This window comes from Eleginops maclovinus, chromosome 6 (assembly GCF_036324505.1).
Source record: "Eleginops maclovinus isolate JMC-PN-2008 ecotype Puerto Natales chromosome 6, JC_Emac_rtc_rv5, whole genome shotgun sequence".
NCBI classification, from domain to species: Eukaryota; Metazoa; Chordata; class Actinopteri; order Perciformes; family Eleginopidae; genus Eleginops; species Eleginops maclovinus.
The window spans coordinates 14,518,074-14,543,218 of NC_086354.1; the positions used below are offsets into that span (position 1 = coordinate 14,518,074).

General features: G+C 38.1%; 4 protein-coding genes and 1 long non-coding RNA gene across 6 annotated transcripts; 2 read left to right on the forward strand and 3 right to left on the reverse strand.

Moving 5' to 3' along the window:
* Positions 1-1,765: 1,765 nt before the first annotated feature.
* Positions 1,766-6,857, reverse strand: LOC134866072 (transcription cofactor HES-6-like). Its single transcript, XM_063885993.1, has 4 exons — positions 3,387-6,857; positions 3,202-3,288; positions 2,981-3,062; positions 1,766-2,665 (listed from the first exon to the last, which is right to left on the reverse strand). The coding sequence occupies exons 1-4, from the start codon at positions 3,684-3,686 to the stop codon at positions 2,238-2,240; spliced, it is 897 nt and encodes a 298-aa protein (XP_063742063.1). The 5' UTR covers positions 3,687-6,857; the 3' UTR covers positions 1,766-2,237.
* Positions 5,590-10,811, forward strand: itm2cb (integral membrane protein 2Cb). The gene is made up of 6 exons (XM_063885994.1): positions 5,590-5,836; positions 7,914-8,051; positions 8,179-8,370; positions 8,482-8,592; positions 8,686-8,836; positions 9,634-10,811. Exons 1-6 carry the CDS (start codon positions 5,750-5,752, stop codon positions 9,723-9,725), a joined length of 771 nt encoding a protein of 256 aa, XP_063742064.1. The 5' UTR covers positions 5,590-5,749; the 3' UTR covers positions 9,726-10,811.
* Positions 10,812-11,046: 235 nt separating this feature from the next.
* LOC134866071 (G-protein coupled receptor 55) lies at positions 11,047-15,283 on the reverse strand. Its single transcript, XM_063885992.1, has 3 exons — positions 15,194-15,283; positions 13,723-14,470; positions 11,047-13,112 (listed from the first exon to the last, which is right to left on the reverse strand). Exons 1-3 carry the CDS (start codon positions 15,256-15,258, stop codon positions 12,906-12,908), a joined length of 1,020 nt encoding a protein of 339 aa, XP_063742062.1. The 5' UTR covers positions 15,259-15,283; the 3' UTR covers positions 11,047-12,905.
* An 819-nt stretch (positions 15,284-16,102) lies between these two features.
* Positions 16,103-25,058, forward strand: LOC134866061 (uncharacterized). 2 transcript variants are annotated; one of them, XR_010166013.1, is made up of 4 exons: positions 16,103-16,318; positions 16,729-16,756; positions 22,162-22,294; positions 23,409-25,058. It is a non-coding gene; the product is annotated as an uncharacterized LOC134866061 (long non-coding RNA). The 2 variants fall into 2 exon arrangements; XR_010166014.1 differs by lacking the exon at positions 16,729-16,756.
* Positions 17,602-24,907, reverse strand: snorc (secondary ossification center associated regulator of chondrocyte maturation). Its single transcript, XM_063885969.1, has 3 exons — positions 23,395-24,907; positions 18,337-18,498; positions 17,602-18,256 (listed from the first exon to the last, which is right to left on the reverse strand). The coding sequence occupies exons 1-3, from the start codon at positions 23,468-23,470 to the stop codon at positions 18,147-18,149; spliced, it is 348 nt and encodes a 115-aa protein (XP_063742039.1). The 5' UTR covers positions 23,471-24,907; the 3' UTR covers positions 17,602-18,146.
* Positions 25,059-25,145: the final 87 nt, after the last annotated feature.

The following is a 25,145-nucleotide window of genomic DNA, read 5'->3' on the forward strand; positions in this document are numbered from 1 at the left end:
ACTGCACCAACCTCGTCATCCTGTCAGGTTGTGACAAATCAGCAGATCGTTCACACGTTGTTTAAGAAGCGAAATGTTCGATTTTAGATGTAATGTATTATAATATTATGTAAGCTGCTTTTTTACGATACAAAAGCCTCGATTGTCAAAGCAGTGTTGCTATATAACTAAATTAATCTACTCAAGTACAATTTTGAGGTAGGCCTACTTACTTTAGTTGAGTATTTCCATTTTCTGCTACTTTGTTCTTCTACTTCACTAATTCAAAGATAAATCGTGAACTTGTACTCCGCTACATGTATTTAATGACTTGGTTACTTTATAGATTTGGATTAATGTTGTGAAATATGATCAACACTTAAGACTTCAGTTACACATGAAGTAAATTCACAAGCAGTATACAAAGTGATTAATATAGGTGCACCTTTACCAGCTTTGATTACACTTTAATGCATCAATAATTATAATCAAAACATTTAATATATATTATTCTGAAATGAACCAATCTGCATAATGAGTACTTTTACTTTTGGGAATTTAAGTATATTTATATGCTAATACTTTATTATTTTTACTTGAGTAACCTTTTGAATACAGAACTTTTGCCTGAGTATTCCTACACTCTGGTAGTTCTACTTTTACTCTTGTACAAGATATGAGTACGTCTCCCACCTCTGTGCCAAAGTAACTTGTAACTAGTTCATCAATAAATGCGATTTTACCTCTAAAATAGGCTACTGTATTGCAGCTGGTCATGGTAGAGCTTATTTAACCTAATGTATATACTGTTGCAATGTCATCTATAATAATTAATCATGGACTTTGTTTTGTTTTAACAATCTGCAAAGTAACTGATAACCGTAGTTGTCAGGTAAATGTAGTGCCGATACAATACTTGAGTAGTTGTCAGGTAAATGTAGTGGCGATACAGTACTTGCAATATTGGATATACATGTATGTAATGCTAAGTAGGAGAAATGCTCTACTTTAATCCCTCAACGCTCTCTGTATAAGTCTGTTTCTTGTCATTTCACCAAAGATCCCTCTCAGTATGGGTCAAGAAGTGTAAGAACTAACACTTGGACATCACAGGAACGCCATCTGACCAGAAATGGATTAAGACTTGCAGCCTATTCGTATTCATTTGTAGTAGCAGCTGACAGTGCGGAGGCAGAACAGTGTCTGTGACACTCACCAGGAACACAGAGGTCATGTCTGAGGGTGCAGACACAAGTGTGTGTGAATAGGCAAAGGGCTCTAAGTACAGGTTGGCATGCACAGTATTAACATGTATATCAGTTATTGTATATCTTTTACAAGTCATATGTACTGAACTATTTGGCAAAAGATCATTTTTCCCCCTTTATGAAAGCCCCATATATAGTGCAATACCATGTGAGGCTGATAACTTAAGTGTCCTTCAAAGTGAAACTATTTCCATGATTGAGCAAGTTATTGTTACCATGTTATTTTAAAACTGTATCATTAAAAAAGCTGGAGTCAGAGAAGTTATAAAACCCATTTGTCAACTCCTAAACTAAGCCTATATAAGGAGTGAGCTGATTACTCATTTCACACCTCACAAATGCCTACGATGTGCTAAAAGATCTTAGAGAGAGCAGGATAGAGAGAAAGAGGAATGCACACACATGGCCCACAATTGCAGAGTAATAACCAATATCTTACAAACAGCCGTGGGTGGGTGGATTGTGGGATTCTCGAGTGTAAAATGTGCCATTTTTCTAGAAGAAGCTGCACAAAAAAGGAAGTTGTCAAAAAGATATTTATTGAAAAGTTGAAACTTAGGCAATCAGATGAGGTAGCCTACTAAAAGTCATTGGACATTTATAAATACAAAGTTAAAAAGACACACTAAATACAAAATAATTTACACACAACTAACAAAGCATTTTAGTGGGAAAGCTATCTTCTATACAGCTGATTCATATTCAACATGTAAATATTTACATATGCATTTACCCCTTCACTGAAGGCTGGCCCAACAAGGCCAATACACTTCCAAATGCAGGCCCTACAAGTCTCTGACCTCTGCAAAACAGACTTAATTACATACTTTATTTATTAAATACAATTTAGTTTAATTGTAATCCCGCAATACAAGATCTTCTTAGATGCCTCTCAAAAAGTTGTCATTTCAGCACTGAGGTCTACCACACAAAACATCCTAACACAAAACCATTTAGTGTTGAAAAACATGCTATTCCCTTTTTACTGTTCTACCATGGTCTCCACATTGACTTTGAGTAACAAATGAGAGGTAAGTTCAACACATCCTGGCTGTCAGCATCCTCCTCTGAAGAAACATGACTCTGCTCCGAGTCTGTGCTCTCATCCAGGTCAGAGCAGAGGTCATCGGTGGAGGTGCTTGAGGGGGCTGGGGACACCAGGGCCGAGTACATGCTTTCAGACAGGGACCAAGTGCTGCGGTTACTACCGGGGCTCTCTGACAATGTGTCTGGCAGCAACACCCGGAGGCGGTCCTCCTCGTTCAGGGGCATGCTCTCCAGGAGGTGGTTCAACAACTCTGCGGCCACTGTTGGATCAATCCCCGGGCAGCTGGACACAAAGGTGTGCACGTCGTGCATACACTGGATGTAGCCTGCAGCAAACCGCTCACAAGCCTCCCGGTTCACAGCGTCCACTTCTACGGATAAATTAGAAAAAACAACAGTGAGCAATGAAGTTAGCAAAACAAACCACCAACCAACCAACTTTCTGTTGTGATTGGCTGAGCAGCGGTTGAAGATGCACACCTGTGGCCGCATCACAGTTAAGATATTAATGCGCTAACCATTTCTAATTAATTCGTGGATACGTTTAAAATAACTATTTTGTTACAGGGTGACATGAATGCAATATGCTAATTTGACTTAATACTTGTTGGTTAAGTAACAAATATATCATGAACTGTTGCTTAATGGCGTATGTTACTCCTGTACGTAAATTAAACAATGTTTACCTTGGGCCTGGTTTTGGAGGACGCTCTCCACCCGTTTCACTGTCATCTCAAGCACTTCGGCATTCTCCATCTTTGATTGTAACTGCAGCGGGTGACACAAAACAAAACGTAAGTAACAAGAGCTGGCAACACAAGCTAGCAAAACAAAGTCACACATGTATGACGAATAACACTAGCGTTACACAAATAACAGGCCCGAAAGTATATCCATAGTTTCTTACGTCTGAATCCACCATGAGGACTCTGAGTTCTTGTAAACTTTCATTGATGCGAGCCCTCCTTTTTTTCTCCACCAGAGGTTTCCTCATCTGGCAAAAACAGTACAGACAATGGCATTAACGTACTTTTTAAGCTATCAGCCAAGGTAAGCCAGATATTGATACTAAATCCTTACTCTGACCCTTACCTTTCTGTCAGATTTGATTCCAGTGCAGTTATCACCTCGGTCCGTGTCGTTTGTGTTACGGATGGGGGCCATGTTGTTAAAGTTTAACCCAGGCGCTGCCAGAAACCCTCTGGAGGTCGGTGAGTAATCCAGAAAGCCGTTAAAGCTCGTTAACGGGACAGATGGCCGGGTGATCTCAACAGCCAACAAAGCTTGCAGAGGGACTGGGCTCCTAAATGCTGCTCCGTGGGGGCTTGTGCTAGGTATATATGACGGCTCATTTACATATGAATGGGGGAACTGGCTAGGAGAGCAAGACATATCGAGAGCGCGCAACGCTCATGTCCGCCAATCATCAGTGGTCATGTTAGCTTTTGTCCTCGATATAGTCGAGAACAAATTTACCATAATTTACCACGGATGTAAAGTAACTAAGAACATTTACTCAAGTCATTTAGCAGTTTGTGATTAATGATATGCAATACAATCAACACTTAAATAAGTTTAGTTACACCTGGAGTAAATCCACAAGCTATCCAGCAGTATACAAAGTAGTTAAAATTAGCTCCACGTTTACCATCTTTGATAAACTTTTTAATGCATCAATATTATTAGAAAATGGTCCAATCTGCATAATAAGTAGTTTTTTTCGGAAGTTTTTTTTATGCTAACACTTTGTACTTTTACTTGAGTAACATTTATGAGTACAAGTTATACAGATTTCAAATTATGAATTCAACCAGAAAGGGGTTTAACAATGTTTTACATATCCGCAGCTGAAACAAATAAGAAACTAACATATTTAATCATGGATCATTATAATCACAGTCCTTCATATGTAGGTTATTTAAGTCTTGCTTTTCTCTTGGTAGTGCCATGATATATCTTTGAATACAAAGACATTATCTTTTTTGATACATGCATTTTTGAAAAAACATTTTGGTACGACTTACTGACACTAATGTAGTACTTCAAAATGTTACCTTTTTAAAACTGATATTCAAAGCACGTCCTTTAAATGTATATAGGCCATATATCTGCTAATTCTCACATTGCATCATTAGTCAGTTCTCCTATTAAATGCTTGATTGTGAGCCATCAGTTCACCTATGGGGACTGGGCAAGTGCTCCATTCCCTCCGAAAAACAACTAATGTGAATTGGACGATATGAGCCATTTGTCAAGTACATAGCAAAGTGTAAAGAGTGTAAATAGCCTCGAGTCTCTGCAAATGAACAACAACCTAAAACAGTGCTGGCTGGAAAAAAAAACCCAAAAAACCAGCACCCTTGGATGATTTAGTGACATGATTACATTCTCTGTAAGTAGTAGAGTAGAGCTTATTATGTCGTATCATCTATTTAAAGCGTATGCATGCAGTGAGTCATAATGGCACTCTGTCATGGGTATCCACATATAGTCACAATGGCTGTGTGGATGTCTCTAGTTATTACGCCGTTTGGTCTGCAGTGATCCACTATCATAACTTCATTGATTCAGTACACTACTGAGCCTGGGTGCTGGGTGTAAGGTTTAAGTTACAGCAATAAATATTAACATCTGATGATATGATTAACTATGATATTGCAAAGTTGTGTCCTTTCACATTTCACTTAGACTTTGATGTATGTTTTAACTTTTATGTAAAACACTAATTCCACACTAAAGCTCAACGTTTATACGAATGCTCATTATGCTCATTTTGTTACTTTACATAATATTGCATAATAATGTACTATATAATATACTATTTATTAAAATAAAAATTAAATACTCAGTGCAAGGCACATATTGTTCCTGCACTGTTATTTATGGTAAAATACTAAATGCATGAAATGCTTTGCTGATGCCCATTTACTATTATTATAAGTAATAGTGACCTAGAGCGAATCGAATGGCAGTTTATAGCTTACTGGGTGTTTGAAACAACCCTACATTTCCGGATGGAAGTGTTGAGAACAGAACAGGAGATGCAGCTTTAAATAAAATACGGAAAACACTACCATATCGGGCACTTGCCTTCAGAATAAGGGCACGGTGTAGTCTTATATTCTTACACGAAGGGTACAATTGGTCATTTTAATGCTGATTAGCTTTGGTCATTAATTATATTCAGATGTTTACCTAACAGACCATAAACGGCGCATTTCGAGTTAAATGTGGACATTGTAACCGGACTTGGACTCTTATTTTGACAGCGGCGAGGCGGCTTTTCTCCAGACCCACACAGTGCTTGTTCGTCAGAGAAGACGCTCTTCTGAGGTCACTAAGTCCCGGGGGCGAGACTGTTCTACCGCTATATAATCTTCCCTGCTCTATGGATGAAACCAGCGCACTAAAATCAGCTCAATAGATAAAGCAAACACACTCTTTAACAAACAAACATGGTGAAGATCACTTTCCAGACGGTTTCGGCGCAGAAACCCGAAAAAGAAATCGATGGAGACAAGATCATTATACCTCAGGCTCACGTGAGTTTGCACAGTTTGATTTTTCTATTGTTTCGTGTTGTGGCATTTTTCTTGTGTTTCAGTACTTTATCAGTGCTCATTTAAGGTATACCTATATGTTAATAGCTTTAATATAATTTTCGGTCCATGGATCATCATGTCACCCTATGGGATTTGCTTTTATTCTGGTATGATCTGTTAGTGCAAACATGCTTATATATAAACAAAAGCCATTTTGTGTACATGATGACATTGCAGTGATTTTGTTAATGCAACCGAATGGTTTAAAATGACGATACGTACTGCAGTGTATTATATTGCTCTACAAGGTGCAGTTACTATATATCTGAAAGGGGAGGGGGAAATGTACTTAATCATTACAACACAGGGGAAGCTGTAATTGCAGGTCATCCCTGCCTGGGGATGTTGACATTACGTCACCTTGTTTGGACACTGCGAGGACACACTGCAGATGGCCGTCCTGTAATTTTGCTTTCAGCAGAAATGACTCTAAATGTTTCATATGTGCAGGCATAAATAATGAAAGTGAATATTAATATGCAAAATAAATGCCTTCTCTTTACTCAGTTAAGCAGCATGTCAGCAATTAGCCTTAAATCTCCCCGGTTTTTCTCGAAATAAGAAAACAACTAAGCTGTTAGATGCGGTCACTGCACCAGTCAGTGACGTCACAAGGTGTTTTACCACGTAAATCCAGCAGGTAGCGCCTAAGAGGACATGTGACAGTGACAGAGTGTGATAACCAAGTATAATGTGTGTTCTGTATAAATATTGCTCATGAATGATTTTTTCCTTTCTCAATATTAAATGACAGGAGTTAGAATTTGTTTTTTCCTTGTTCCTTCTGGTATCATATTTTAAGGATCTGGATGAGCTAATCAATAGATTTGAGTTAATTTGCAGGGAGCTGAACATCATCAACATGAAAGTCCTTAGTTTCAAACATAAGGCTCGCACATGGACTGCTTCAAATATGATAGATAGATGGATAGAGTAATTCATTGTGCACATGATTGGATTATAGAATGATCCCTTATGTTAAACCTAAATTATATATTTATGTTTTTTTAAATAAGTCCAGCTTTTCATAGCCTCCTTTCTGGACTACCTCCCAGGAGTTCATCATGATAAAAATATCTGGCTTAAAATGGATTCAAGCTGGCTGTCTTAGCCTCCCTCCCCCCCCCCCCCCAACACACACACGGTACAAACAATGAATACCAATTTGTGACGCATCAATCCCTTCTACGATCGATTTTTTTCACCTGTTTGTTACGTCAACAGAAGGATAATACATGATCTAAAAGGCTGAGTGGATTCTGATTGGCTGCAACAGTATGCTAGGCGTCAGAGCCAATGTGTGTAGAGCTATTAATATGTCTGCCTCTGCTGAGGGACTCCTCAATGCCAGTCTTCTCGCTTTGACTCCCACTGAGGGTGCTAGGGAACTAGCAAATATGGAGTGTGGAAGTAGGTCTCCAATAATAATTCCAGACGGCCACGTGCCAGCATCTTCGTCAGAGCCTTGCACAATCTGTTCTCCCTGCTTCTGCTCTCCATAGCAACAGTAGTAAGGAGAGGCAGCAGATAGACTGAGAGACTGTGGGTGGGCATCTGGCATGTCTCATTCATGTCCGTCCTACGTCTATCAGATCTCCTCTCCTGACTGATGACTTAGCAACCACCTCCCGTCAGAATTTACTTGACTGTGAGGGGGACATCACTTCCGCTGACACTCCATCCATACTCCAAACATAGAAGTAACTTTAATAAAATAAAATAAAAATGAGGCATTAACATTAACACAAATATTGACAGAAAAGGTGTAGGCTCAAGGTTATTATATCAAGCCTTTTTTCAAAATATATTTTCATAGGCAATTTAATAAACCTATATTAAGACATTAAGCTAAAATTGTTATTTTTTTCTTGGCTGCTTACGTGAAATGCAAAGCCCCACATGTCAGTTGCATCAATTTTTACAAATAAAGTGAAACATTTTGTGTTTCAGGAACACTCTGGGTCCTTTTTAAAATACCATGCCTTCCTAACCAACCTGCTTTCTTTCCTTTTTACAGGAGAAGCTCATACTTCCTGTTGGGCCGAAGAAGACTTTTCCAACTGGCCTCTGCTGCCTGACCTTTGGCCTGGTGGTCTTCATGTCAGGACTGATGCTGGCTTCTATCTACGTCTATCGCTACTACTTTATACCTCAGGTCAGTTCACTCTACCTTCCCTGTCTTTATATCCTGAACGCAGTGGCACATAAATTTAATGAAAAGAGAAGAAGATAAAACCTAAAGTAACTGTCAGTTCTAACTCAGCTCTTTTGCACCCCATTAGCAGATTCCAGAAGACAGCTTGTTCCACTGCCGGGTTGTCTACGAAGACTCTGTGTTCGCTCCTATGAGGGGTCGCCAGGAGCTCGAGGAGAATGTTGGCATCTATCTTGACGACAACTACGAGCAGATCAGTGTACCTGTGCCACATTTTGGAGGCAGTGACCCTGCCGATATCGTCCACGACTTTCACAGGGTAAGTTAATGCCTCCATTAGTTTGATCTCATTCTATTTTCCTGCTCAAGTGTTTCATTATTCATTCATTATTGTTTGGATTGTAACCTTTTTTTATTATATTGATTTCAGGGCCTCACAGCTTATCATGACATTGCTTTGGACAAATGCTACATCACCGAGCTAAACACAACTTTGGTGATGCCTCCACGAAACCTGTGGGAGCTCCTCGCCAACGTCAAGGTGAGGCGCCCACTACACGTGCACCTGTTGTCACTGGTGAAGCTATTGTAAAAGCATAGCTAGAGATTAATAGTTTGTGTTTCTTTGCCACAGAGAGGGACATACCTTCCTCAGACATACATCATCCAGGAGGAGATGATGGTTACAGGGAGGGTGAGGAACATGAGGCAGCTTGGCCCCTTCATCCACAGACTTTGCTACGGCAAAGAAACCTACCGCCTTCGACGCCGCAACCCACACAGACGTAAGTGTACCCATGCAATTCCATTTCCAATCTGCTCAGCAATTAGTGCTGAAACCAACAAACTATTCACATATGACCTATAAAATGTCAGAACATTGTGGAAAATGTCCATCCAAGTTCCTCAAAGTCCTAGTTGATATTTTTATGGCTTCATTGATATTCACTGTAATACAGCAAAAAACAGGATATCTCCAAATTCGAGAGGCTCAAACCCCATTTACCTTGAAAAATAACCCTAAATATTCTATCCATAAATCTTTGACCAGATAACCAATATTTTCTGTTAATCCAGTAGTTGTTAAGTGAACTGATCATTGCAGCTCGACAGGCAATATGATATGCTAAATATTGAGTCATGGATCACTTCCGCCAATCATCAGTCTACTTCACACGAAACCTGAGAAGTGACCACACAGAAAATAAAATGCAATAGTTACCGAATAAGGGCTTCCTGGTAAACACGCAGATATTGGGTCTGCTGTGTAATACACTCCTCTAACAGCCTGGCAGTCTGATCTGTGTGTGTGTGTGTGTGGGCAGCCTGGGAACTTCCTGCTGTGTGAGTCAGTGGCAGTGCACACATCCACACACTACGGAGGAGGTAGTGATGCACTTCAGTGATCTCCTTTCGTTGGTGCCTTTGATTGGCGTGATGCATAAAACTTCCCCTGAGTACATATATGGATGTTCAGTGTGGTTTAACGCTGATTATTCAAAATGAACAAGCAGAAAACCAGTTGAACACAGCAAGCCTCTGCTACTGAACAGATTTTCTAAATGTGTCTTTTCTCTTCCAGGTATTGACAGGCGCGAGACCAAGAACTGCCATCGCATCCGTCACTTCGAGAACACTTTTGTGGTTGAGACTGTCATTTGCGACAGGTTCTAAATCTGAGGCGGCAATCACAGCCATCCAACTCTGAAGCCAATTTAAAACCATACCTCTTAAATTATTTAGGATTTTAACTGCACTTTAAGAGCAAGTGTTTGTCCAACAGCTTTACTTTCATTTTTATTTTTTTGTCTCAAGTTGGAAATGCTCTTCCATGTTCATGTGAAATGTCTTTTTTTATTCAGCCAGTTTATTTGAATGAAGTTATGAATGTGTTTGGATATATATGTTGTGCACAAAATGTTACTGTTAGTTACACTTGCATCAGAAAACTTTAATTTAGTGATTCGTCATTATTGTTATTTTCTAACCTAATGCACTGTAGGCGTCTGTAAAGATACTTGAAAGCTGCTTTCACAGTGCACTCAGGTTGATATGTTCTTTTTTTATTTTGAATGTCAGGAAATGGCATATACCTCATGTAGTTTAGACGTTTCTTTGCTTGTTCGTATCATTAATGAATGGTGTGTATATAAGGGTAATTGTTCCTAAGCAATATATACTGTAAATTGATTTTCATCTGGATTACCTATTGTTACATGCATAGATTTTTATCTGAAATCGACTTGTTTTGTGAATTATTTCTTTATGGTTTGTCTCTACATTTCTTTTGGTATCACACTTTCGTACTCCTTGGATATAATGGCTCTAGACTGTATTTAGTAGCAGTGCTTTAGGAGGACAGAAGGAACCAAAGTCTGCACTATGCTTAGTGTTAAGGATATATGAAATATGTAGAAAGAATGCTTTTTAGTTAGATCACTTACTGTAGATGATATCAAAGGCTTAACTCATTTTGTCTCGCTCTTTCTCTTTACTTGGATTTTGCCTGTTGTCTTTAGCTTTGCCAGTCCCCAAACATTCCTATCGTGACAAAAAATCTTTACATTGTTCATGTGTCCCAATTTGAAGAAGAACAAGATTTGGGGTGTCTATTTAATGTACAACCTGGAGCCTGAAAGTCTCTTTTAGGAGAAACCTGATTTGTGCTCACATTTCATCGTCCTAGATTACCTTACTTTATTGTACAGTCAAATGTTCTTCTAATATCCTGCTGCTTTAAGAATAAATGATCAAACTTAATTTGACTTTTGAATTTTTTTTCATTTATAGATTTAATACATCTTCTGCATCATTAATCCGAGTCAGCTGCACACATTAATGGGTTGCTTATGATTTTCATATAGAACATAGCTGCAGCGTCACTGTTATGAATGTGACACATACATCACAAGATGAATCTCATGTGTTCCACTTCAGTTCTCTTCCAAAGAGGAAGCTTTGATTTCATAAAGAATATCACTTTGATGAGAAAGCATTTCTTTCTGTAACTCTTTACTGGTCATATAATAAAAACTTGAGCTTTAAAGTCACATCGGCCAAAGAAATATGATTACAAAATACAAACAAAATCTGCATTATCAATTGTAAGGGCTTTGTTCTGATTATTACTGTGAAATGTTTACATCATCTATGTTTTATTTGGTCCGAACAGAATCTTAAGAGATTAAAAAAAAAAAAAAGTAAAAGGGCAAACAGATAGCGAAAATAAAACACAAAAAACGTTTACTGTAGGCCTACTCAAACAAATAATATTGAAATTCAACATCATACGCAATAAAACAATAAAAACGGCTTCTAAATACAGTTAAGCCCTAATTGAAACGTGTGAACACCTTCCACTGTTACCACAAGAGGATTCTGTTCAACACGAGCAAAATAAGACACAGCAGCGTTCAGCAGGTAATGCATGGACAACTTTACAGTTTATCTTTGACAACATTCACATAAAACAAATGTCCTCTATTAAACATATTAATACCAAACAATATTATTCAAAATCTTAATACACACAGTACTTTTAACAACCTCAATTATATTGCACATTTAAAGCTACATTGTAAAATAATCCAACAAAGAACTCAATTTAAGATAACCTTTACACTGCTTATTTATAAAAGCATATCATAAAATATATATTGTTGTGAATCTAAGGAAGTTGATTACTCACACTGTCAGTCAGTTTGATTTCCTAAAACATTCAACCAGACTTTCAACTTATTTACTTCCTCATTCGTATCAGTTATTGAAAATATGTTAAGAATAAACTCTGTACAGATACATTTTAAAATCTAAACAAGTAGAACATCAATGTCAATAAGCATCAGGCATTATTTATATAATAATGTACAGGATGGAATCATGTATTTAAAATAAAATAACCACGTAAGAATATCCACAATGTACGGGTGTGTATGTTTGTGCTGCTATATTCAATCACTGTTAAATGTTGGTACTTAATTATAAGGAATATTTCTTAAACAATTCCCAATGTTCCCGGACCAAATTAAGAAAACACAACATTTTAAAATAGTTTTTTAAAAAAAGTTTTCTAAAATATATTATATATATATATATATATATATATATATATGTATACTAATTAATTTAATTTATGAGTTTTCAGATCTTTACTGGTTCATGTGTTGATTTATTCATAAACCAGGTAAGATAATATTTAGAATCCTATTTCAATCAATATATAAGTAATTTTTTTAAATTATTGACCTGTTTTAAGTTGACATTTTAGGTAGTTACGCATTTTATACATGAGAGATAATTAAACCTCATGATGATGTTTATTATAATTAGTTAAGCGTTAGAAAAACTTACACATTTACTGACTGTTTTGACCATTGAACCCAATTGGTGGATCTGCAGTAGAGCGGCTTTTGACTTTATAGACTGCAGAGCTGTGGGTGAGCTGCTCGTGCCCTGTTTACTGCTTTACATTTGAACCGTAATACATTAGTTTGTCAGAGTGCAGATTGGATAACTTTAAAGTGGTTAACACCATCTCACAAGCACAGCCATAAATCATTTCAAAAGAAAGTTTATATTTTTACCACCCACAGAGCTCTCGGAAGTTATACAGGCGTCTTTGTGCTTCCTGTCATTGGACCAACTCATGTATTACTCTCAAGAACTAATTGTGATTGCATTTGGACCTGTTACACGTGTATGACGAGTTATGAAAAAAGCTTCTGAAAAAAATACACCCACTTTGTCAGTTTCACCGCCCTGCTTTGAGCTATAAATCAAGAGACCAGGTTTCCTATTCACCACCAGCCCTCCTCTGACAACAAATATTCATGTTAACTTACATTATTTTTGCTGTCAGACCTCTGAAGTGCTGACGGTGGCTCTTCTTTGTTTTGTAATTGATCTCCTGAAGCTGTGTTTGGTATTCCTCACCTCATGAGCGATGAAGTAGTAACACAGAGCATCCAGGCAGCAGGTGACGTTGGACAGACACAAGGCTGTCTGTATAAACAAGCTTATCCTGGTCTGGTTGTTGCAGTCTTGAATTATTCCTTGGTGTACCTGGAATCATGTGAAGGGACACAAAAAAGAAAAATTGGTCAAACACACTGCCTTCGTTAAATTGGTGATGTAATGATAATATGAAATGTCAAATACAGTATACACAGACATTTGCACAACAATTCATAGATACTAGTTATTTCTAATGCATGTCCATAGAACAGCCTTTAAAATATAAAAAATAATACATGATCAAATCTTTAAAAAACACTCAAGGTTTTACATATTCTTATCAGTCTTATTGAAGATGATCACTTTATCAGACTGCCGTGTTAACGCCAGTGATTGGTTTGCCTGTACTCAAGGATATTTTGTGACTCAATACAAACTTTCTTTTTTATGGTTGACTGGATTGGCCACGGATGCCATGTTTGGCACTAAAATAAAAAAAGGGCTTTTTTTACGTAAGGTATGTGTAGATGATATGTGTTGAAAATGATCAAACAATATAACCATAGGCCCACTGGTTTGTTATTTCTTCAACCAAACAAGGCAAACTCACAAAAGTTGTCAGTATTTTTGAAATCCTGATCACAGGAGTATTTTTAGATTTCTGACAACATATTGTCTGAGTTCAGTTTATTCAAAATGAACTAGCAGTTTATCTCACCAGAAATTGCAGCAGGATGCCAACGTGGCTTGGGGTGAAGGGCAGCAGGAAGGCACTCAGACTGCTGTAGATGATCTTCACACAGGCCCGGCTCTGGGGGCTGTGCTCGCCTGACTGTTTAAGCACCCAGATGGTCTGAATCGAACAGCAAACCACCACCAGTGCAGGCAACAGGAACCCAAACACCTGCAGGCAGATGATCACCACCGGGCTCCATACTTTTGTTGAAAATCTGTGGAAGCAGTGGAAGTCCGACGTCTGCCCGGCCTCCCTGAAGCGATAGATGATGGGAGAGAGGGCTGCTAGCACCAGCACCCAGACCCACACGCATGTCCCCAGAGCCACTTTGGGTGAACGCAGTACTTTGGCCTTGTAAGGGTGACAGATAGCCATCCAACGATCCACAGCTATGCACATGATGGTATAGATGCTGCCGTAAATCCCAACAAAATACAGGCTTTCCAAAACCGAACAGAACGGTTGAAGGTCAGCGGGCCAGTGGTGTTTGGTGGCGTGCATTTTGAAGGGAAGGGGGAAGAGGAGGAGTAGGTCCATCAGAGCCAAGCTGGTCATGTAGATAGTTGACTCCGTCCATTTCCGCAAGAAGAAGCAAAACACTAAAAGTGCTGCAACATTGAGATTCAGACCAACGAGGAAGATGGGAATGTAAATGCTCAGCTCCAGATACTTCATCAGGTGGTCCACCTCCTCAAACGAGCAGTTGTTTGTCATGCTATTGCTGCTGCCGCTGCAGAGGAAGTAGTTTGATTTAATTTTAAAAGCTCTGTGATGATTTCAAAGTGAATCTGTTTTTTCCGTCATTGTGCCCACACATAAACGAATAGATGTACCACTGTGCCAACACCTGTGGAACCTCTCTGTTGTGTGGGTTCAGATGCTGTTGCTTTTCAATGTACTTTCTGAAATGTATCAGCCAAAGCCACAGTAGTTTCAATCACACGCACTATAGTTAAGTTTCAATCCTATGCACAATATGCACCAATGCAACTGTATTTAGTTAAACACTTATAAACATTATTTCAAGAATCTGAGGCTCAAGTGATTTTAGAGTTACTATGCATTCATCACTCGAGGACAAAAACCTAGATTATTGCTAGTCTGATAAGTAAAAAATGTTTTTTTCTGTAGCCATGTATCGCAAGGGAAATTTAAAAGAATCCACCTAGCCTAAAGTATAGTAGAAGTCACAGATGATTGCAAGTGATTCAGATTTTATTCGATCAATGTCATTCCAAACAAATGAATAGTCTTGTATTTTGCGATTACTTTATTCCAATTGATTCCTTCTTATTTTGAATGTTTTGCAATTAGGTTTGGCTTGTAGTTTATATACATATATACATATATACATAAATGCAACACACATTTGCTATTTTATCGAGATTTAACAACAAAATTAACCTTCAACTTTCTTAGTATCTTGTTCAGTTAAATCTTGATGTTTTCTTACCTCACGGATGCCAGTCTGGGTTTAATGTTCAGTGTCAGTCTGGCACTCTGTGCTGTGCTAGACATACTTCTGCTTTTATATCTTTGTTGTTTCATCACCACTTCCTGAGGCATGCAGCGCAAAATGTGTGTTTTAAGATGTGCGTTATAGCCCGCTTAGAATCAACACAGGTGAGCATGACCAGCAGTCACACTATATGCTTTTTAAAGATTCAAAGTAGGACTAAACAAAAGTGCATCTGAGGCTAAAGGGAATGACAATTTGTTAAGATATTTATTTGTGAACAAAATTCTTGCATACATTTAAATGTAGGAGCTAGTTTAAACGTCAGAGGATTCCTTCTATGGGATTGTGAATTTGAATACAAATTGTAACTTTATCCATCCAATAGTTGTTGAGATATTTTAACCTGGACCAAAGTTGTAAATCTAGTAGTGACACTGGATTTTGGTTTAAGACTAAAAAGGCACACATATAGAAAAGAACACAAACTTAAACAGGAAAAAAATATATCAAATGAATTTAAATGTAATATTTGCAAAGAGCAAGGCTGTTATGCCCTGAAAGAAAAGGTATTTGCTAACATCACATGTTAATCATGTCCAGTGTTGGGTGTAACGTGTTAGAAAAGTAAAGGAGGTACAGTAATGTATTACTTTTGCTGTAACGCAGTAATATAACGCATTACTTTTGAAATGTGGGTAATATAATACCCGATACAATTCTCAGTAACGAAGTTACAACACATTTTAATCCGAAATGATGTGGTGTTTTTTTTAACGTTTTTTTGTTGTAAGAATTCACAAACATCGCGAGACATCCCGACACCAATGAAACAATTGTGCAGGTACAATAGTAACTCAGTAAGCCTGTTTACTATTGGTTAAAACGGCTGCAGAAACAATGGAGAGCTGCAGGCTCGGAGAAAAGAAAAGAAAAAGACACGAGTACGCGCATGCCATAGCAACAGAAGGTAACTTTCCCTCGGGCTACATGCCACTTGAACCCCGAGAAGTTAAGAGAATCGTGGCAGAGTGTTGAAGAAATGCAGCCTCTGTCCTCCGTGGAATCGTCGACTTTTAGAAAGCTTGTCAGCAAAATCCCCGTTAACAAACCAATGAAAAGGTGAGCTAACATTGCCATAGAGACTCGTTCATATACAGCAGGTTACTGGTTGGTGCAGAGGCTCCACCGACATGTTATTAATAACACACAGCGACATAATTTTACCGTATCAAATGTTATTTAGCCCACTTAAACGGAGCATGAGTTTAATTTCTAGCTCTTTTCGTAATGTTCAGCATGTACTGCCAGATAGCTTTAATTAATGAGCTGCAATAAACTACATTTTAGGAATATAAAAACTAGCAGTAGTCCCTAACAGAGATGACTCCAATACTTTCCAATACTGATTTCTGTTCTAGTGCTACAATTGGTATTAGACTGTAGAAAATGCTGGTTCTCATAATTTAATACCAATACTGATAGAAAAGGAAGACTGAAAGCCCTATTATTCAAAGTGTTTAATGTTTCAGGACTCTGAGAAGCTCCAGAGACAGATTTGTGAGTATATTTGAGGGTTTCTTGGTTTCAAGTGTGGAGGTGTGTATGCAAAGTTTCAGAATATTGTTTTTGTCTCTTGTTTTTCAGGTAAAAAGCTAAACATTTTAATTATGATGTTGGTGGGAGACGGTTTGAACTTTAAACTCAGTTAACAGATACATGCTTTTGAAGGGTTATAGTACAAAAACACAAAGGGCCCATAAGTCTGAGGAAGCTTTCGTTTCTTGGAAAGCCAAAAACCCTTTTTTTTTTTTCCTGTAAATGCAAATTAGGCTGGCAGCTATACTGCCACCTACTGTTGGTGAGTGACTTTTGAAACACACATATTTTATGATCAAAAAGCATTTTTACAAACTGATGTTTATCATCTTGAATAAAGAGATTATGAGTATGTAAAATACAAAAACAATGCTGCACAGGCACTTTTTTAATTATTAGGACTGGCAGTACAAACCCTGTTTCAAACAATTCTCAATGCGTAAAAAAAAAAAAGAATAGTTAATTAAATAAAATAATGTGTTGATTTAGAGGTTATGTGTTAAAAGAAACACAGAAGTCAAGGACGTTTGTTTGTTTATTTATTTAACTTAAATCTCACAAAATGATTTGGCATTGAGATTACCATGGCATTATCCATTTGTATGGCTGAGGACTCTTAGGTGTAAATAAAAAGGTCAAATATTATTTCTAAAATAATTTCCAAACCCCTGCAAATGAAATCATGACAAAAAAACCTACAAACACTCACGAGTGCAAACACAAATTCCTCCACATTCTAACTTAACATTTGGTCTGCACGCAAAAATCAACAACCAATCTACCCTGTTTACATTTACAGAAGAAGCCTTTCTTAAATGTTTTCTTATTTGGACAAATGTTTGTAAATGGTGCAATACAAACTTGTATAAGGGTGACACCAAGGGACATTTTAAGACATGATTTTAGCATAATTATGGTTTAAGACTAAATAAAACCTCATATGTATCTTTCTTTTTGAATGAAAAAAGTACAATACAGACACTGACGAAAGCACAGACACACACTTCATGTACAAATAGACAGCCCACAACATTAAAGGCCCTTTAGAGCATGCAAGATCAACAGGAAATACAAAGTGAATGACATGGACATGCTATGATTTCCACTGGAAGAGCCAGCCAGTTTCTAACATTATACCTGCAGTAACAAGTGGACATGTTGAGCAACATTTAAAGTGTGTTTATAGGAAAAACTGTAAGTCAGTCACGGGACCTGCCACAATTTATAGCATCTACAGGGAAGCAAAAGACACTCATATTTGCAAAAAAGAGTTGAGAGACTAAGATGAGAGGGGACAGAGAACATACAAACACACACGAACACAGGCACATAAGATTGGGATATTTTCACTCTAGGAGGCGGTGTACTTCCTGAGTGTGATGACGATGAGGGCGAGGAGGACAGAAGCTCCCAGGAAGACGGCTATAACAACGGCTGTGATGGCCCCTGGCCCCAGCAACCCTGCACACACAAACACACGGTTTTAATAATTTGTATACATATAATTGACAGAAATTTGGAGTATAAAGTGATGGTTTTACACTCTTCATCGAGCAGGTCTGGAGAATGTGTGTTGTCCTCGTAGTCGAAGGTGAAGGACTGCTCCGTCGTGTCATGGTTAGGGTCTTTGGTGGTCACGTCACTGGGTAGTTCTCCGGACATGGTTTCCTGGGTGTCTCTGATTGATGAGTCTGCAACTATGTCTGCAGACCAAAAGAAAAACTAAATTCCACTGGTTTTTAAAAGGGATGTTTGTATTCTTTGAGATAGCATTTAATGATGTCCTTCTCCATTGTCAGTACCAACAGTATATGGTGGCCATCATGACCATAATTTGGAAAAACAGACAGACACACCAACATGGGAGCTTGGGTACTTCTGTACTGGGATAGCAGATCGTATTTAAATTACCTAAAGAAAGGCCCATGCTTATGCTAACAGTATTTTTACATCACAAGAATGGGAATTGCTTGTCTAACTAAAACTAACACATCGAAGCAGCGGTATATCAGCGGCTCCTGTGTTCTTTGAATTAAAATGACTTGTTTTGTAAAAGGAGTCTGGTGGCTTTGACCATATCATAGATACCTGCTTATCCCACCATTAGACAAAATTGTCAAAGCAATTTAAAACAGTGAAAACATTTAAAATAAAACCTAAACTTAAACTGACAATTTTTTTAATTGGCTTGGATATATTTTGAAGACCTCCCTATACACCATGCTGGTGCTACTGTCTGTTTCTCCAAATTCGGGGAGTGCTAACGGCCATGTACTGTCCATTATTCCACTTCAAACTATCTGAACCGTAGCTCAAGCATGGCTGATCTACAAGGAGTCACTTGCAGTATCATTTTACCGTTTGTTTTCTAGAGGTAGTAATTTCAGTTACGATGCAAATGGCTTTGCTAATGACTCTGTTAAGACTTTTTTTCTGGACGTGGAGACCTCAGGGATGCAGAGCTGAAAACATGGCCCCATCTGTAATCACCCCAACAGCCTCTCTCTGTCTCACTGGGCTAACGGCTCAGGATTACGCATAAGGATTTCTTTGTAGAAGATAAACATTTTGACCGTTAAAGCTATGGTTGTCTTTTAAAATATTTCAAGGTTTCAACAAAGTTTGTCTATTGTCTAAAAAACTCCTTCAACCATAATTATCCAAACGGAGTGGTATATATGTTTTGCTTTAGCAGGAGAGGTAGTTGTTTGTGCGTGAGGCTCAGGTTGTGTACAACTCTCTGTGCCAATTATCCTCTCTTCTCTTTCCATCCCAAATTGTCCTCTGACATTCCTCCCATCTGAGCATGAAGTTACCCTGAGACTTTTCACACCTCTGCAGTAGCCAAAGAAACAAGGACTCTTTTCTGGGCCACATTTCTGTGTCCTAACACGACATTTTGTGTTGTTAAACCACCAAAATAACGATTCTTGTTGCTGACATCTTTATAGTGACAGCTGTATAGCTTTCTTTTGAAATCCAGAGGAACAGAGGAAAAAGTTATCTCCCCACATAAAACGCAGACAGGCCCACCCACTCACTGATTCACTTAACCTATCCTCAACTCTACACATATCAACAAAACCATAATCCAAACATATTTACACTCAGTTTATTTATCACAATACATTTACTCTATAGCCTCTGACGTCCTTGGTAAACTTTCTTCACATCTTTCTTCCTCTCTTTCCTCTGCTATTGTGAAAGGAACATCTTAGTATCTCTTTTCACGATTACTTAGGATGAGTGCATATGATAAAATCTTAATTAAATCTTAATTAAACATAAGCATGTTAGCTGCAGTATAATTCTGATATGCTCTTCTAATGTGAGTATTTTGATGCTGCTTTGTTGACTGAGTTGTGTGCAGCTTCCTGTCCTGTTGCTGGCTGGAGGTTTGGAGGCCCGGGCCTCTGGCCAGCTTAGCCATCAATGAGGCCTTCAGCCGAGGGCACAAAAGGCAGCTTGTGCGGCCATGGAGGGCGTCGGGCTGCAACCAGTAACAACCGGCCAGGCCCAAACCGGCACCGGCTGTGTACTGGATGTCAAACAAACTTGTTTATTAAATAGCCCGTGTGTGTAAAAGGCTGTGCCCTCTGGACAGCTTGATTTAATAGTAAGGCAAAAATAATAACATGGTGTTTTCCGTTGCCGTTTGTTTCCACGTGGAGGAGTTCACTCAAGCTTTTTATTTTGGTTTAAAGCATTAACATAACTGAGGCCTCCAGGAAAAAAAAAACATAATTCTTGTTGACTGACAAGTCGGTGGAAACATTTTTGTCTGATGCACTCCACAGCTGAGCTACCTTTATCATGAAATACCCCTTTATCAAATGTTCATCATCCATCAAGTGATTCTTCTTTCTTCTTCTTTTTTTCTATTTACCTAAGCTACCTGTTGCTAACTGTGTATCCCTCACTCTAACTGCCTGTTGCTAACTGTGTATCCCTCACTGTAGCTAACTGTGTATCCCTCACTGTAGCTAACTGTTGCTAACTGTGTATCCCTCACTCTAACTGCCTGTAGCTAACTGTTGCTAACTGTGTATCCCTCACTGTAGCTAACTGTTGCTAACTGTGTATCCCTCACTGTAGCTAACTGTTACTAGCTGTGTATCCCTCATTTCTAGCTACCTGTTGCTAACTGTGTATCCCTCACTTCTAGCTACCTGTTGCTAGCTGTGTATCCTTCTATAGCTAACTGTTGCTAACTGTTAATCTAATATTTGAATTATTTTTAGCTTACAATCTATCAGTCAATTATTTTGCTTAATGTGTATCCCTTACCTTTAGAAAACTGTGTATCCATTACATTTAGCTAACTATTTTCTTGCTAGCTTAGCTTTGCTACAATTTGTTTCTACTGCAACACAAAGCTTAATTTTATACTCAGGTATGGCAGACTTTGTATTTGTATATTATTAAAAAAATAGTTTCCCAAGTGTGCAATCTTATTTACATTTTTAATTTTCTGTAAATATATATTTAAATGAAATCACAATTTAACTTTTTTTTAAGGTTTGTATTTTTTCATGTATCACTAAAGAGGTAACCCCTATGGTACAGCAAGGACTACCTAGGGTTAGGAATCATTGCACACTTTTTAAAGACATGACTGAAGTGCCAAACAAGAACCCTGTGCAAGTCCAGACTCATAAAAACCTGGCAGACTATAAGGGAGGTTGTTTTCAGAAACTGAAAACACAGAAGGCCATTTGTTGGTAGACCTCTTCAGTCAGGATTTCACACCAGCCGGAGAGATGACAAAACACGCAGACGGGTTTGTGAGAATGGCATCCTGGCCAAGCAACTTAAACTGCGGGTGATGCAGCTCAATCATTACATCAGTGGACGTGTGTCCTTGCTTTACCTTTTTTTTTTTTTTTTTTTTTTACTTTTAGGTGATTTTCAATTGTAAAATAGGTTTGATATAAGGAAGAATTAGGTTACAATACTAGTGATTAACCCTTCTCTGCTTTGTAGTACAATGCTCAGATGTTATTCTGGTTTAGTCAATGGATTGGTTGTTGATGTGGTCAAGAAAGCTGGCTCTAGTTGAAATCATCACATACTCTACATGCCAACAACAGACAGATAAGAAGCAGCTGCAGAGTGGAGAGTCATTGTGAAGCAGAACTTTAAAACATTTCTCTTGGCTGTGTTTAAAGAGTGTGAGACATTAAAAACATCCATCCACATTGAATTGTACACAATAGACAATGCAAGATATTTTTTAGTAAGGTGTAGTAGACAGGTCATGGCACCTCAATGTTAGAAATGCTAACATTAGGTATGGCACAAAGCCTTTCTTTTAGGCACAGCAGTTTTGTGAAAGGGGACAGTAATGTTTTTTTTTTCTTTCACAGGACCTGATGGGACAAGCTCGACTTTGCCCTCTCAACCTTTACGGAGACCTTTGGGACTGAGAGCTCTGCTACAGTGTACACTTTTTTTCCAAGTATATTTGAGAGATGTTGCAAAGAGAAACAGAGAAATACAGTAAGTGAAAGTGAAAGACAATACGGTTCTGCATGGCCGGGGAATGTAAAATCAATATTTCCGAATATTAGATAAAGCCAGGATATAAAACGTGTGATGTCATCAAGCAAAAAGTCTGGATCTGCATCATGAATAATACATTTAGGCTTTAGTTTATTGATACTGTTCTAAAAAAAATAAAATCCCCAAACATTCCCCTGGATTCTCTGTGTCATCTATAACTTATTTCCCAATTCATTGTATATGGAAAATACCTAGACTTTATACTCAAAAGTGACATCACTCATCTGAGTTTTATCAGTAGTGTGGATTTGGTAGTCGTTTTTGTTGACAATTTTTTTTTTCTTTAACCACAGGAATGTATTTTGAAAATCGTAAATGTTCCTTTAAACATTAATGTGTTCTTTAAATAGCACTTATGAAGAAACATGTTAATGTAAATAAATGTTAATAGAGGAATACATTGAATCTGCTTCTCACTTCTATCTCCCAAATATCTGTACATACTTGAAATTGTTGATGCTTCACTACCTCAAAAGGATATTACACAAAATCACTTCAACCTCATAGCTGGAGTCAGAGGGCGGTAGGTATTTGGGTTTGTATGTACCATGGCATCATGAAAGCAACTGAATCCTCCTGTTTGTCAAAGAGCAGCTTTCACAGCTCAGAGTCTCAACAACTGCATCATTTACATCGAGCTGCAAGCTCACACATCCAGGCCTGTGAATATATGTATGTGTGTGTGTGTGTGTGTGTTTATGGAAAAAAAGAGGGCAAAAATGACACGTACACACACATCTTTGATTTGATACCTACAGAGGAGCCAACCCAGCCCATGAATCACCTTAAGCAAGAATAGAAGTTTAGAAGATGAAACCTTAAAATAACCTATACTAAAATGTTTTGGGTAAAATGTTGATACCATTCATTGTTGCGTTATTTTTGTTCGTTTTTTTTCTTTTAATAAATCAGACTCAAGTGTTCTTGTTTCTTCTTCTACCATAATTACTTGTAGCACAAACAGGTAAGGCTGCAAACTTGTCAGCCAACCACAAAGATAAAATAAACATATCAACCACACTTAAAAAGAGGTTTACCTGTGTGTACAAAGGCGACCAAGAGGCCGAGGAGCACCAGGAGGAGGAATCTGCGGATACTGCTGCTGTGAACCATGGTGGCTGCGAGGAACGAGATGTGCGTCTCCGAAACTCCTCAAACTTCAAACGAGTAGCTGACCCTGGAAGAGGAGCAGGAGAAGAGTACAGGGGAGCGCAGCAGGGGGAGAGGTAGGCTACTGAGGGGTGAGAGAAGGGGTGGGACTAGGTGTGCACAGGACTGTCTGGACAGTGTGGACTTTGTGAGCACATCATCGCAGGGCCCACCCACTCCACACTCCTCCGGCTACATAGTTGGGTGTTCGGTGTAAACATTCAGTGACCGCTGACCTTGGACAGGTCACATCAAGAAGGTCCCAGCAAAGAAACTTTTAAAACGGCAATGATGGAGGAAGTATAGAGATGTCAAACTCTGAAAGGATTAGTAGCAGAAATCTGCAATTTCAAAAGAGATATAGAATGAATTGCACTGCAATATATTATTGGATTATCGTACCTGATGCATAGGGTTGTACCGAATGACAACTTTTTTTTACAAAGCTTATATTTAGGTAAATAAATAAATAAAACATTTTCATCTTTATTGATGTCATTGCCCTTAAAAGAAGTGTGTATTTGGAATCAACTTTCTAAAAGAACAGTGCAAGCGGCAAGCTAGATGGCAAGCGCAGTAAAACGTGTTTATTTTCCTTTAAAAGGCTTAACAAAAAACATTTGGGCAATTGTAAGGATACCTTTTATCTTGTTCTATACATTTTTACTTATGGACTGTACCAGGCTTTAGAGTTTTGAAACCGTTGGATTGCACGAGAAACAATCCTACACAGCCACAACTGGAAACTAATACTGGTGATATTAGTAGTATTCGGTACAGTCCTGCTGATGCAACATCTAAAAAAACTTTTCAAAGAGGGTGCTCCAGCATGTGAGTATTGGATTTCTAAAAAGCAGGGGAACTCAGAAGAAACAGATTATAGCCTAATAAACATGATCATATTAAAGTAATAGGATTTGAAAAAACGTCAGTCTACAGTGTGGGATCAGGCTACGAAAGGGTGGGTCATACATCCCATCATCACTATAGCTGTGAAAGAATTGAAATCAAAATGACAAGATTTGCCATTAAAATAAAGTGCAGATTCCCCCATTAATATAGTACTTAAAATAATATACACCCTTTAGCCTATGCTCTTAAGTCAAGGGTGTATTTCAGCTAGATAGCACTTAGTTCTAGAAAATAAGGGTGTTGTGTTTTGCGAAGTGACGTTTTGATAACAATCTGTTTGCATGGCGAGAAAGATGTGGCTTTTCTTTAGAAGAAATTCTCTTTTTGTGGATTTGAAAAACACCATGACTAATAAAATGTCAAAGTGGACCACAACTTTATAGGAGGTTGCACTTTCAATTATTGGAAAGTTATCTGTATTAGCATCTCCTTTCTGTTTGACACAAACACCTGAAACATAGAAATAACAGTGGGAAAGGCCTGTTACATAATTACTCATCTAATGATATGTGACCTGTGAATGCTGATACAGCTATTCATTTCCAGCTCATTAAAATGTAGTGTGACCGGGTGAGTGTGTGTAACTTAAGGAACACGCACAAATGTGTTGTTTTCTGAGTAGTTCAGACACAGGTGTGAACAGCCCAAACATAAGACTGTTTTATTATTCCATACCGCAATAAAAAAAGTATGACTCCAGCAGATCATTTTTCATATATTATAATAC

What these genes read in the sequence shown, in the direction of transcription:
- LOC134866072 (XM_063885993.1), bottom strand. Translation starts at nt 3,686, where the DNA reads ATGTCTTGCTCTCCTAGCCAGTTCCCCCATTCATATGTAAATGAGCCG. An exon ending in GAATCAAATCTGACAGAAAG is followed by an intron (nt 3,289 to 3,386) that starts GTAAGGGTCAGA and finishes TGTTTTTGCCAG; the next exon opens with ATGAGGAAACCTCTGGTGGA. An exon ending in TCCTCATGGTGGATTCAGAC is followed by an intron (nt 3,063 to 3,201) that starts GTAAGAAACTAT and finishes CACCCGCTGCAG; the next exon opens with TTACAATCAAAGATGGAGAA.
- itm2cb (XM_063885994.1), top strand. Translation starts at nt 5,750, where the DNA reads ATGGTGAAGATCACTTTCCAGACGGTTTCGGCGCAGAAACCCGAAAAA. An exon ending in TCATTATACCTCAGGCTCAC is followed by an intron (nt 5,837 to 7,913) that starts GTGAGTTTGCAC and finishes TCCTTTTTACAG; the next exon opens with GAGAAGCTCATACTTCCTGT. An exon ending in AGCTCCTCGCCAACGTCAAG is followed by an intron (nt 8,593 to 8,685) that starts GTGAGGCGCCCA and finishes TCTTTGCCACAG; the next exon opens with AGAGGGACATACCTTCCTCA.
- LOC134866071 (XM_063885992.1), bottom strand. Translation starts at nt 15,258, where the DNA reads ATGTCTAGCACAGCACAGAGTGCCAGACTGACACTGAACATTAAACCC. An exon ending in CCCAGACTGGCATCCGTGAG is followed by an intron (nt 14,471 to 15,193) that starts GTAAGAAAACAT and finishes CTTCCTCTGCAG; the next exon opens with CGGCAGCAGCAATAGCATGA. An exon ending in GCATCCTGCTGCAATTTCTG is followed by an intron (nt 13,113 to 13,722) that starts GTGAGATAAACT and finishes ACATGATTCCAG; the next exon opens with GTACACCAAGGAATAATTCA.
- snorc (XM_063885969.1), bottom strand. Translation starts at nt 23,470, where the DNA reads ATGGTTCACAGCAGCAGTATCCGCAGATTCCTCCTCCTGGTGCTCCTC. An exon ending in GGTCGCCTTTGTACACACAG is followed by an intron (nt 18,499 to 23,394) that starts GTAAACCTCTTT and finishes TTTGGTCTGCAG; the next exon opens with ACATAGTTGCAGACTCATCA. An exon ending in AGACCTGCTCGATGAAGAGT is followed by an intron (nt 18,257 to 18,336) that starts GTAAAACCATCA and finishes TTGTGTGTGCAG; the next exon opens with GGTTGCTGGGGCCAGGGGCC.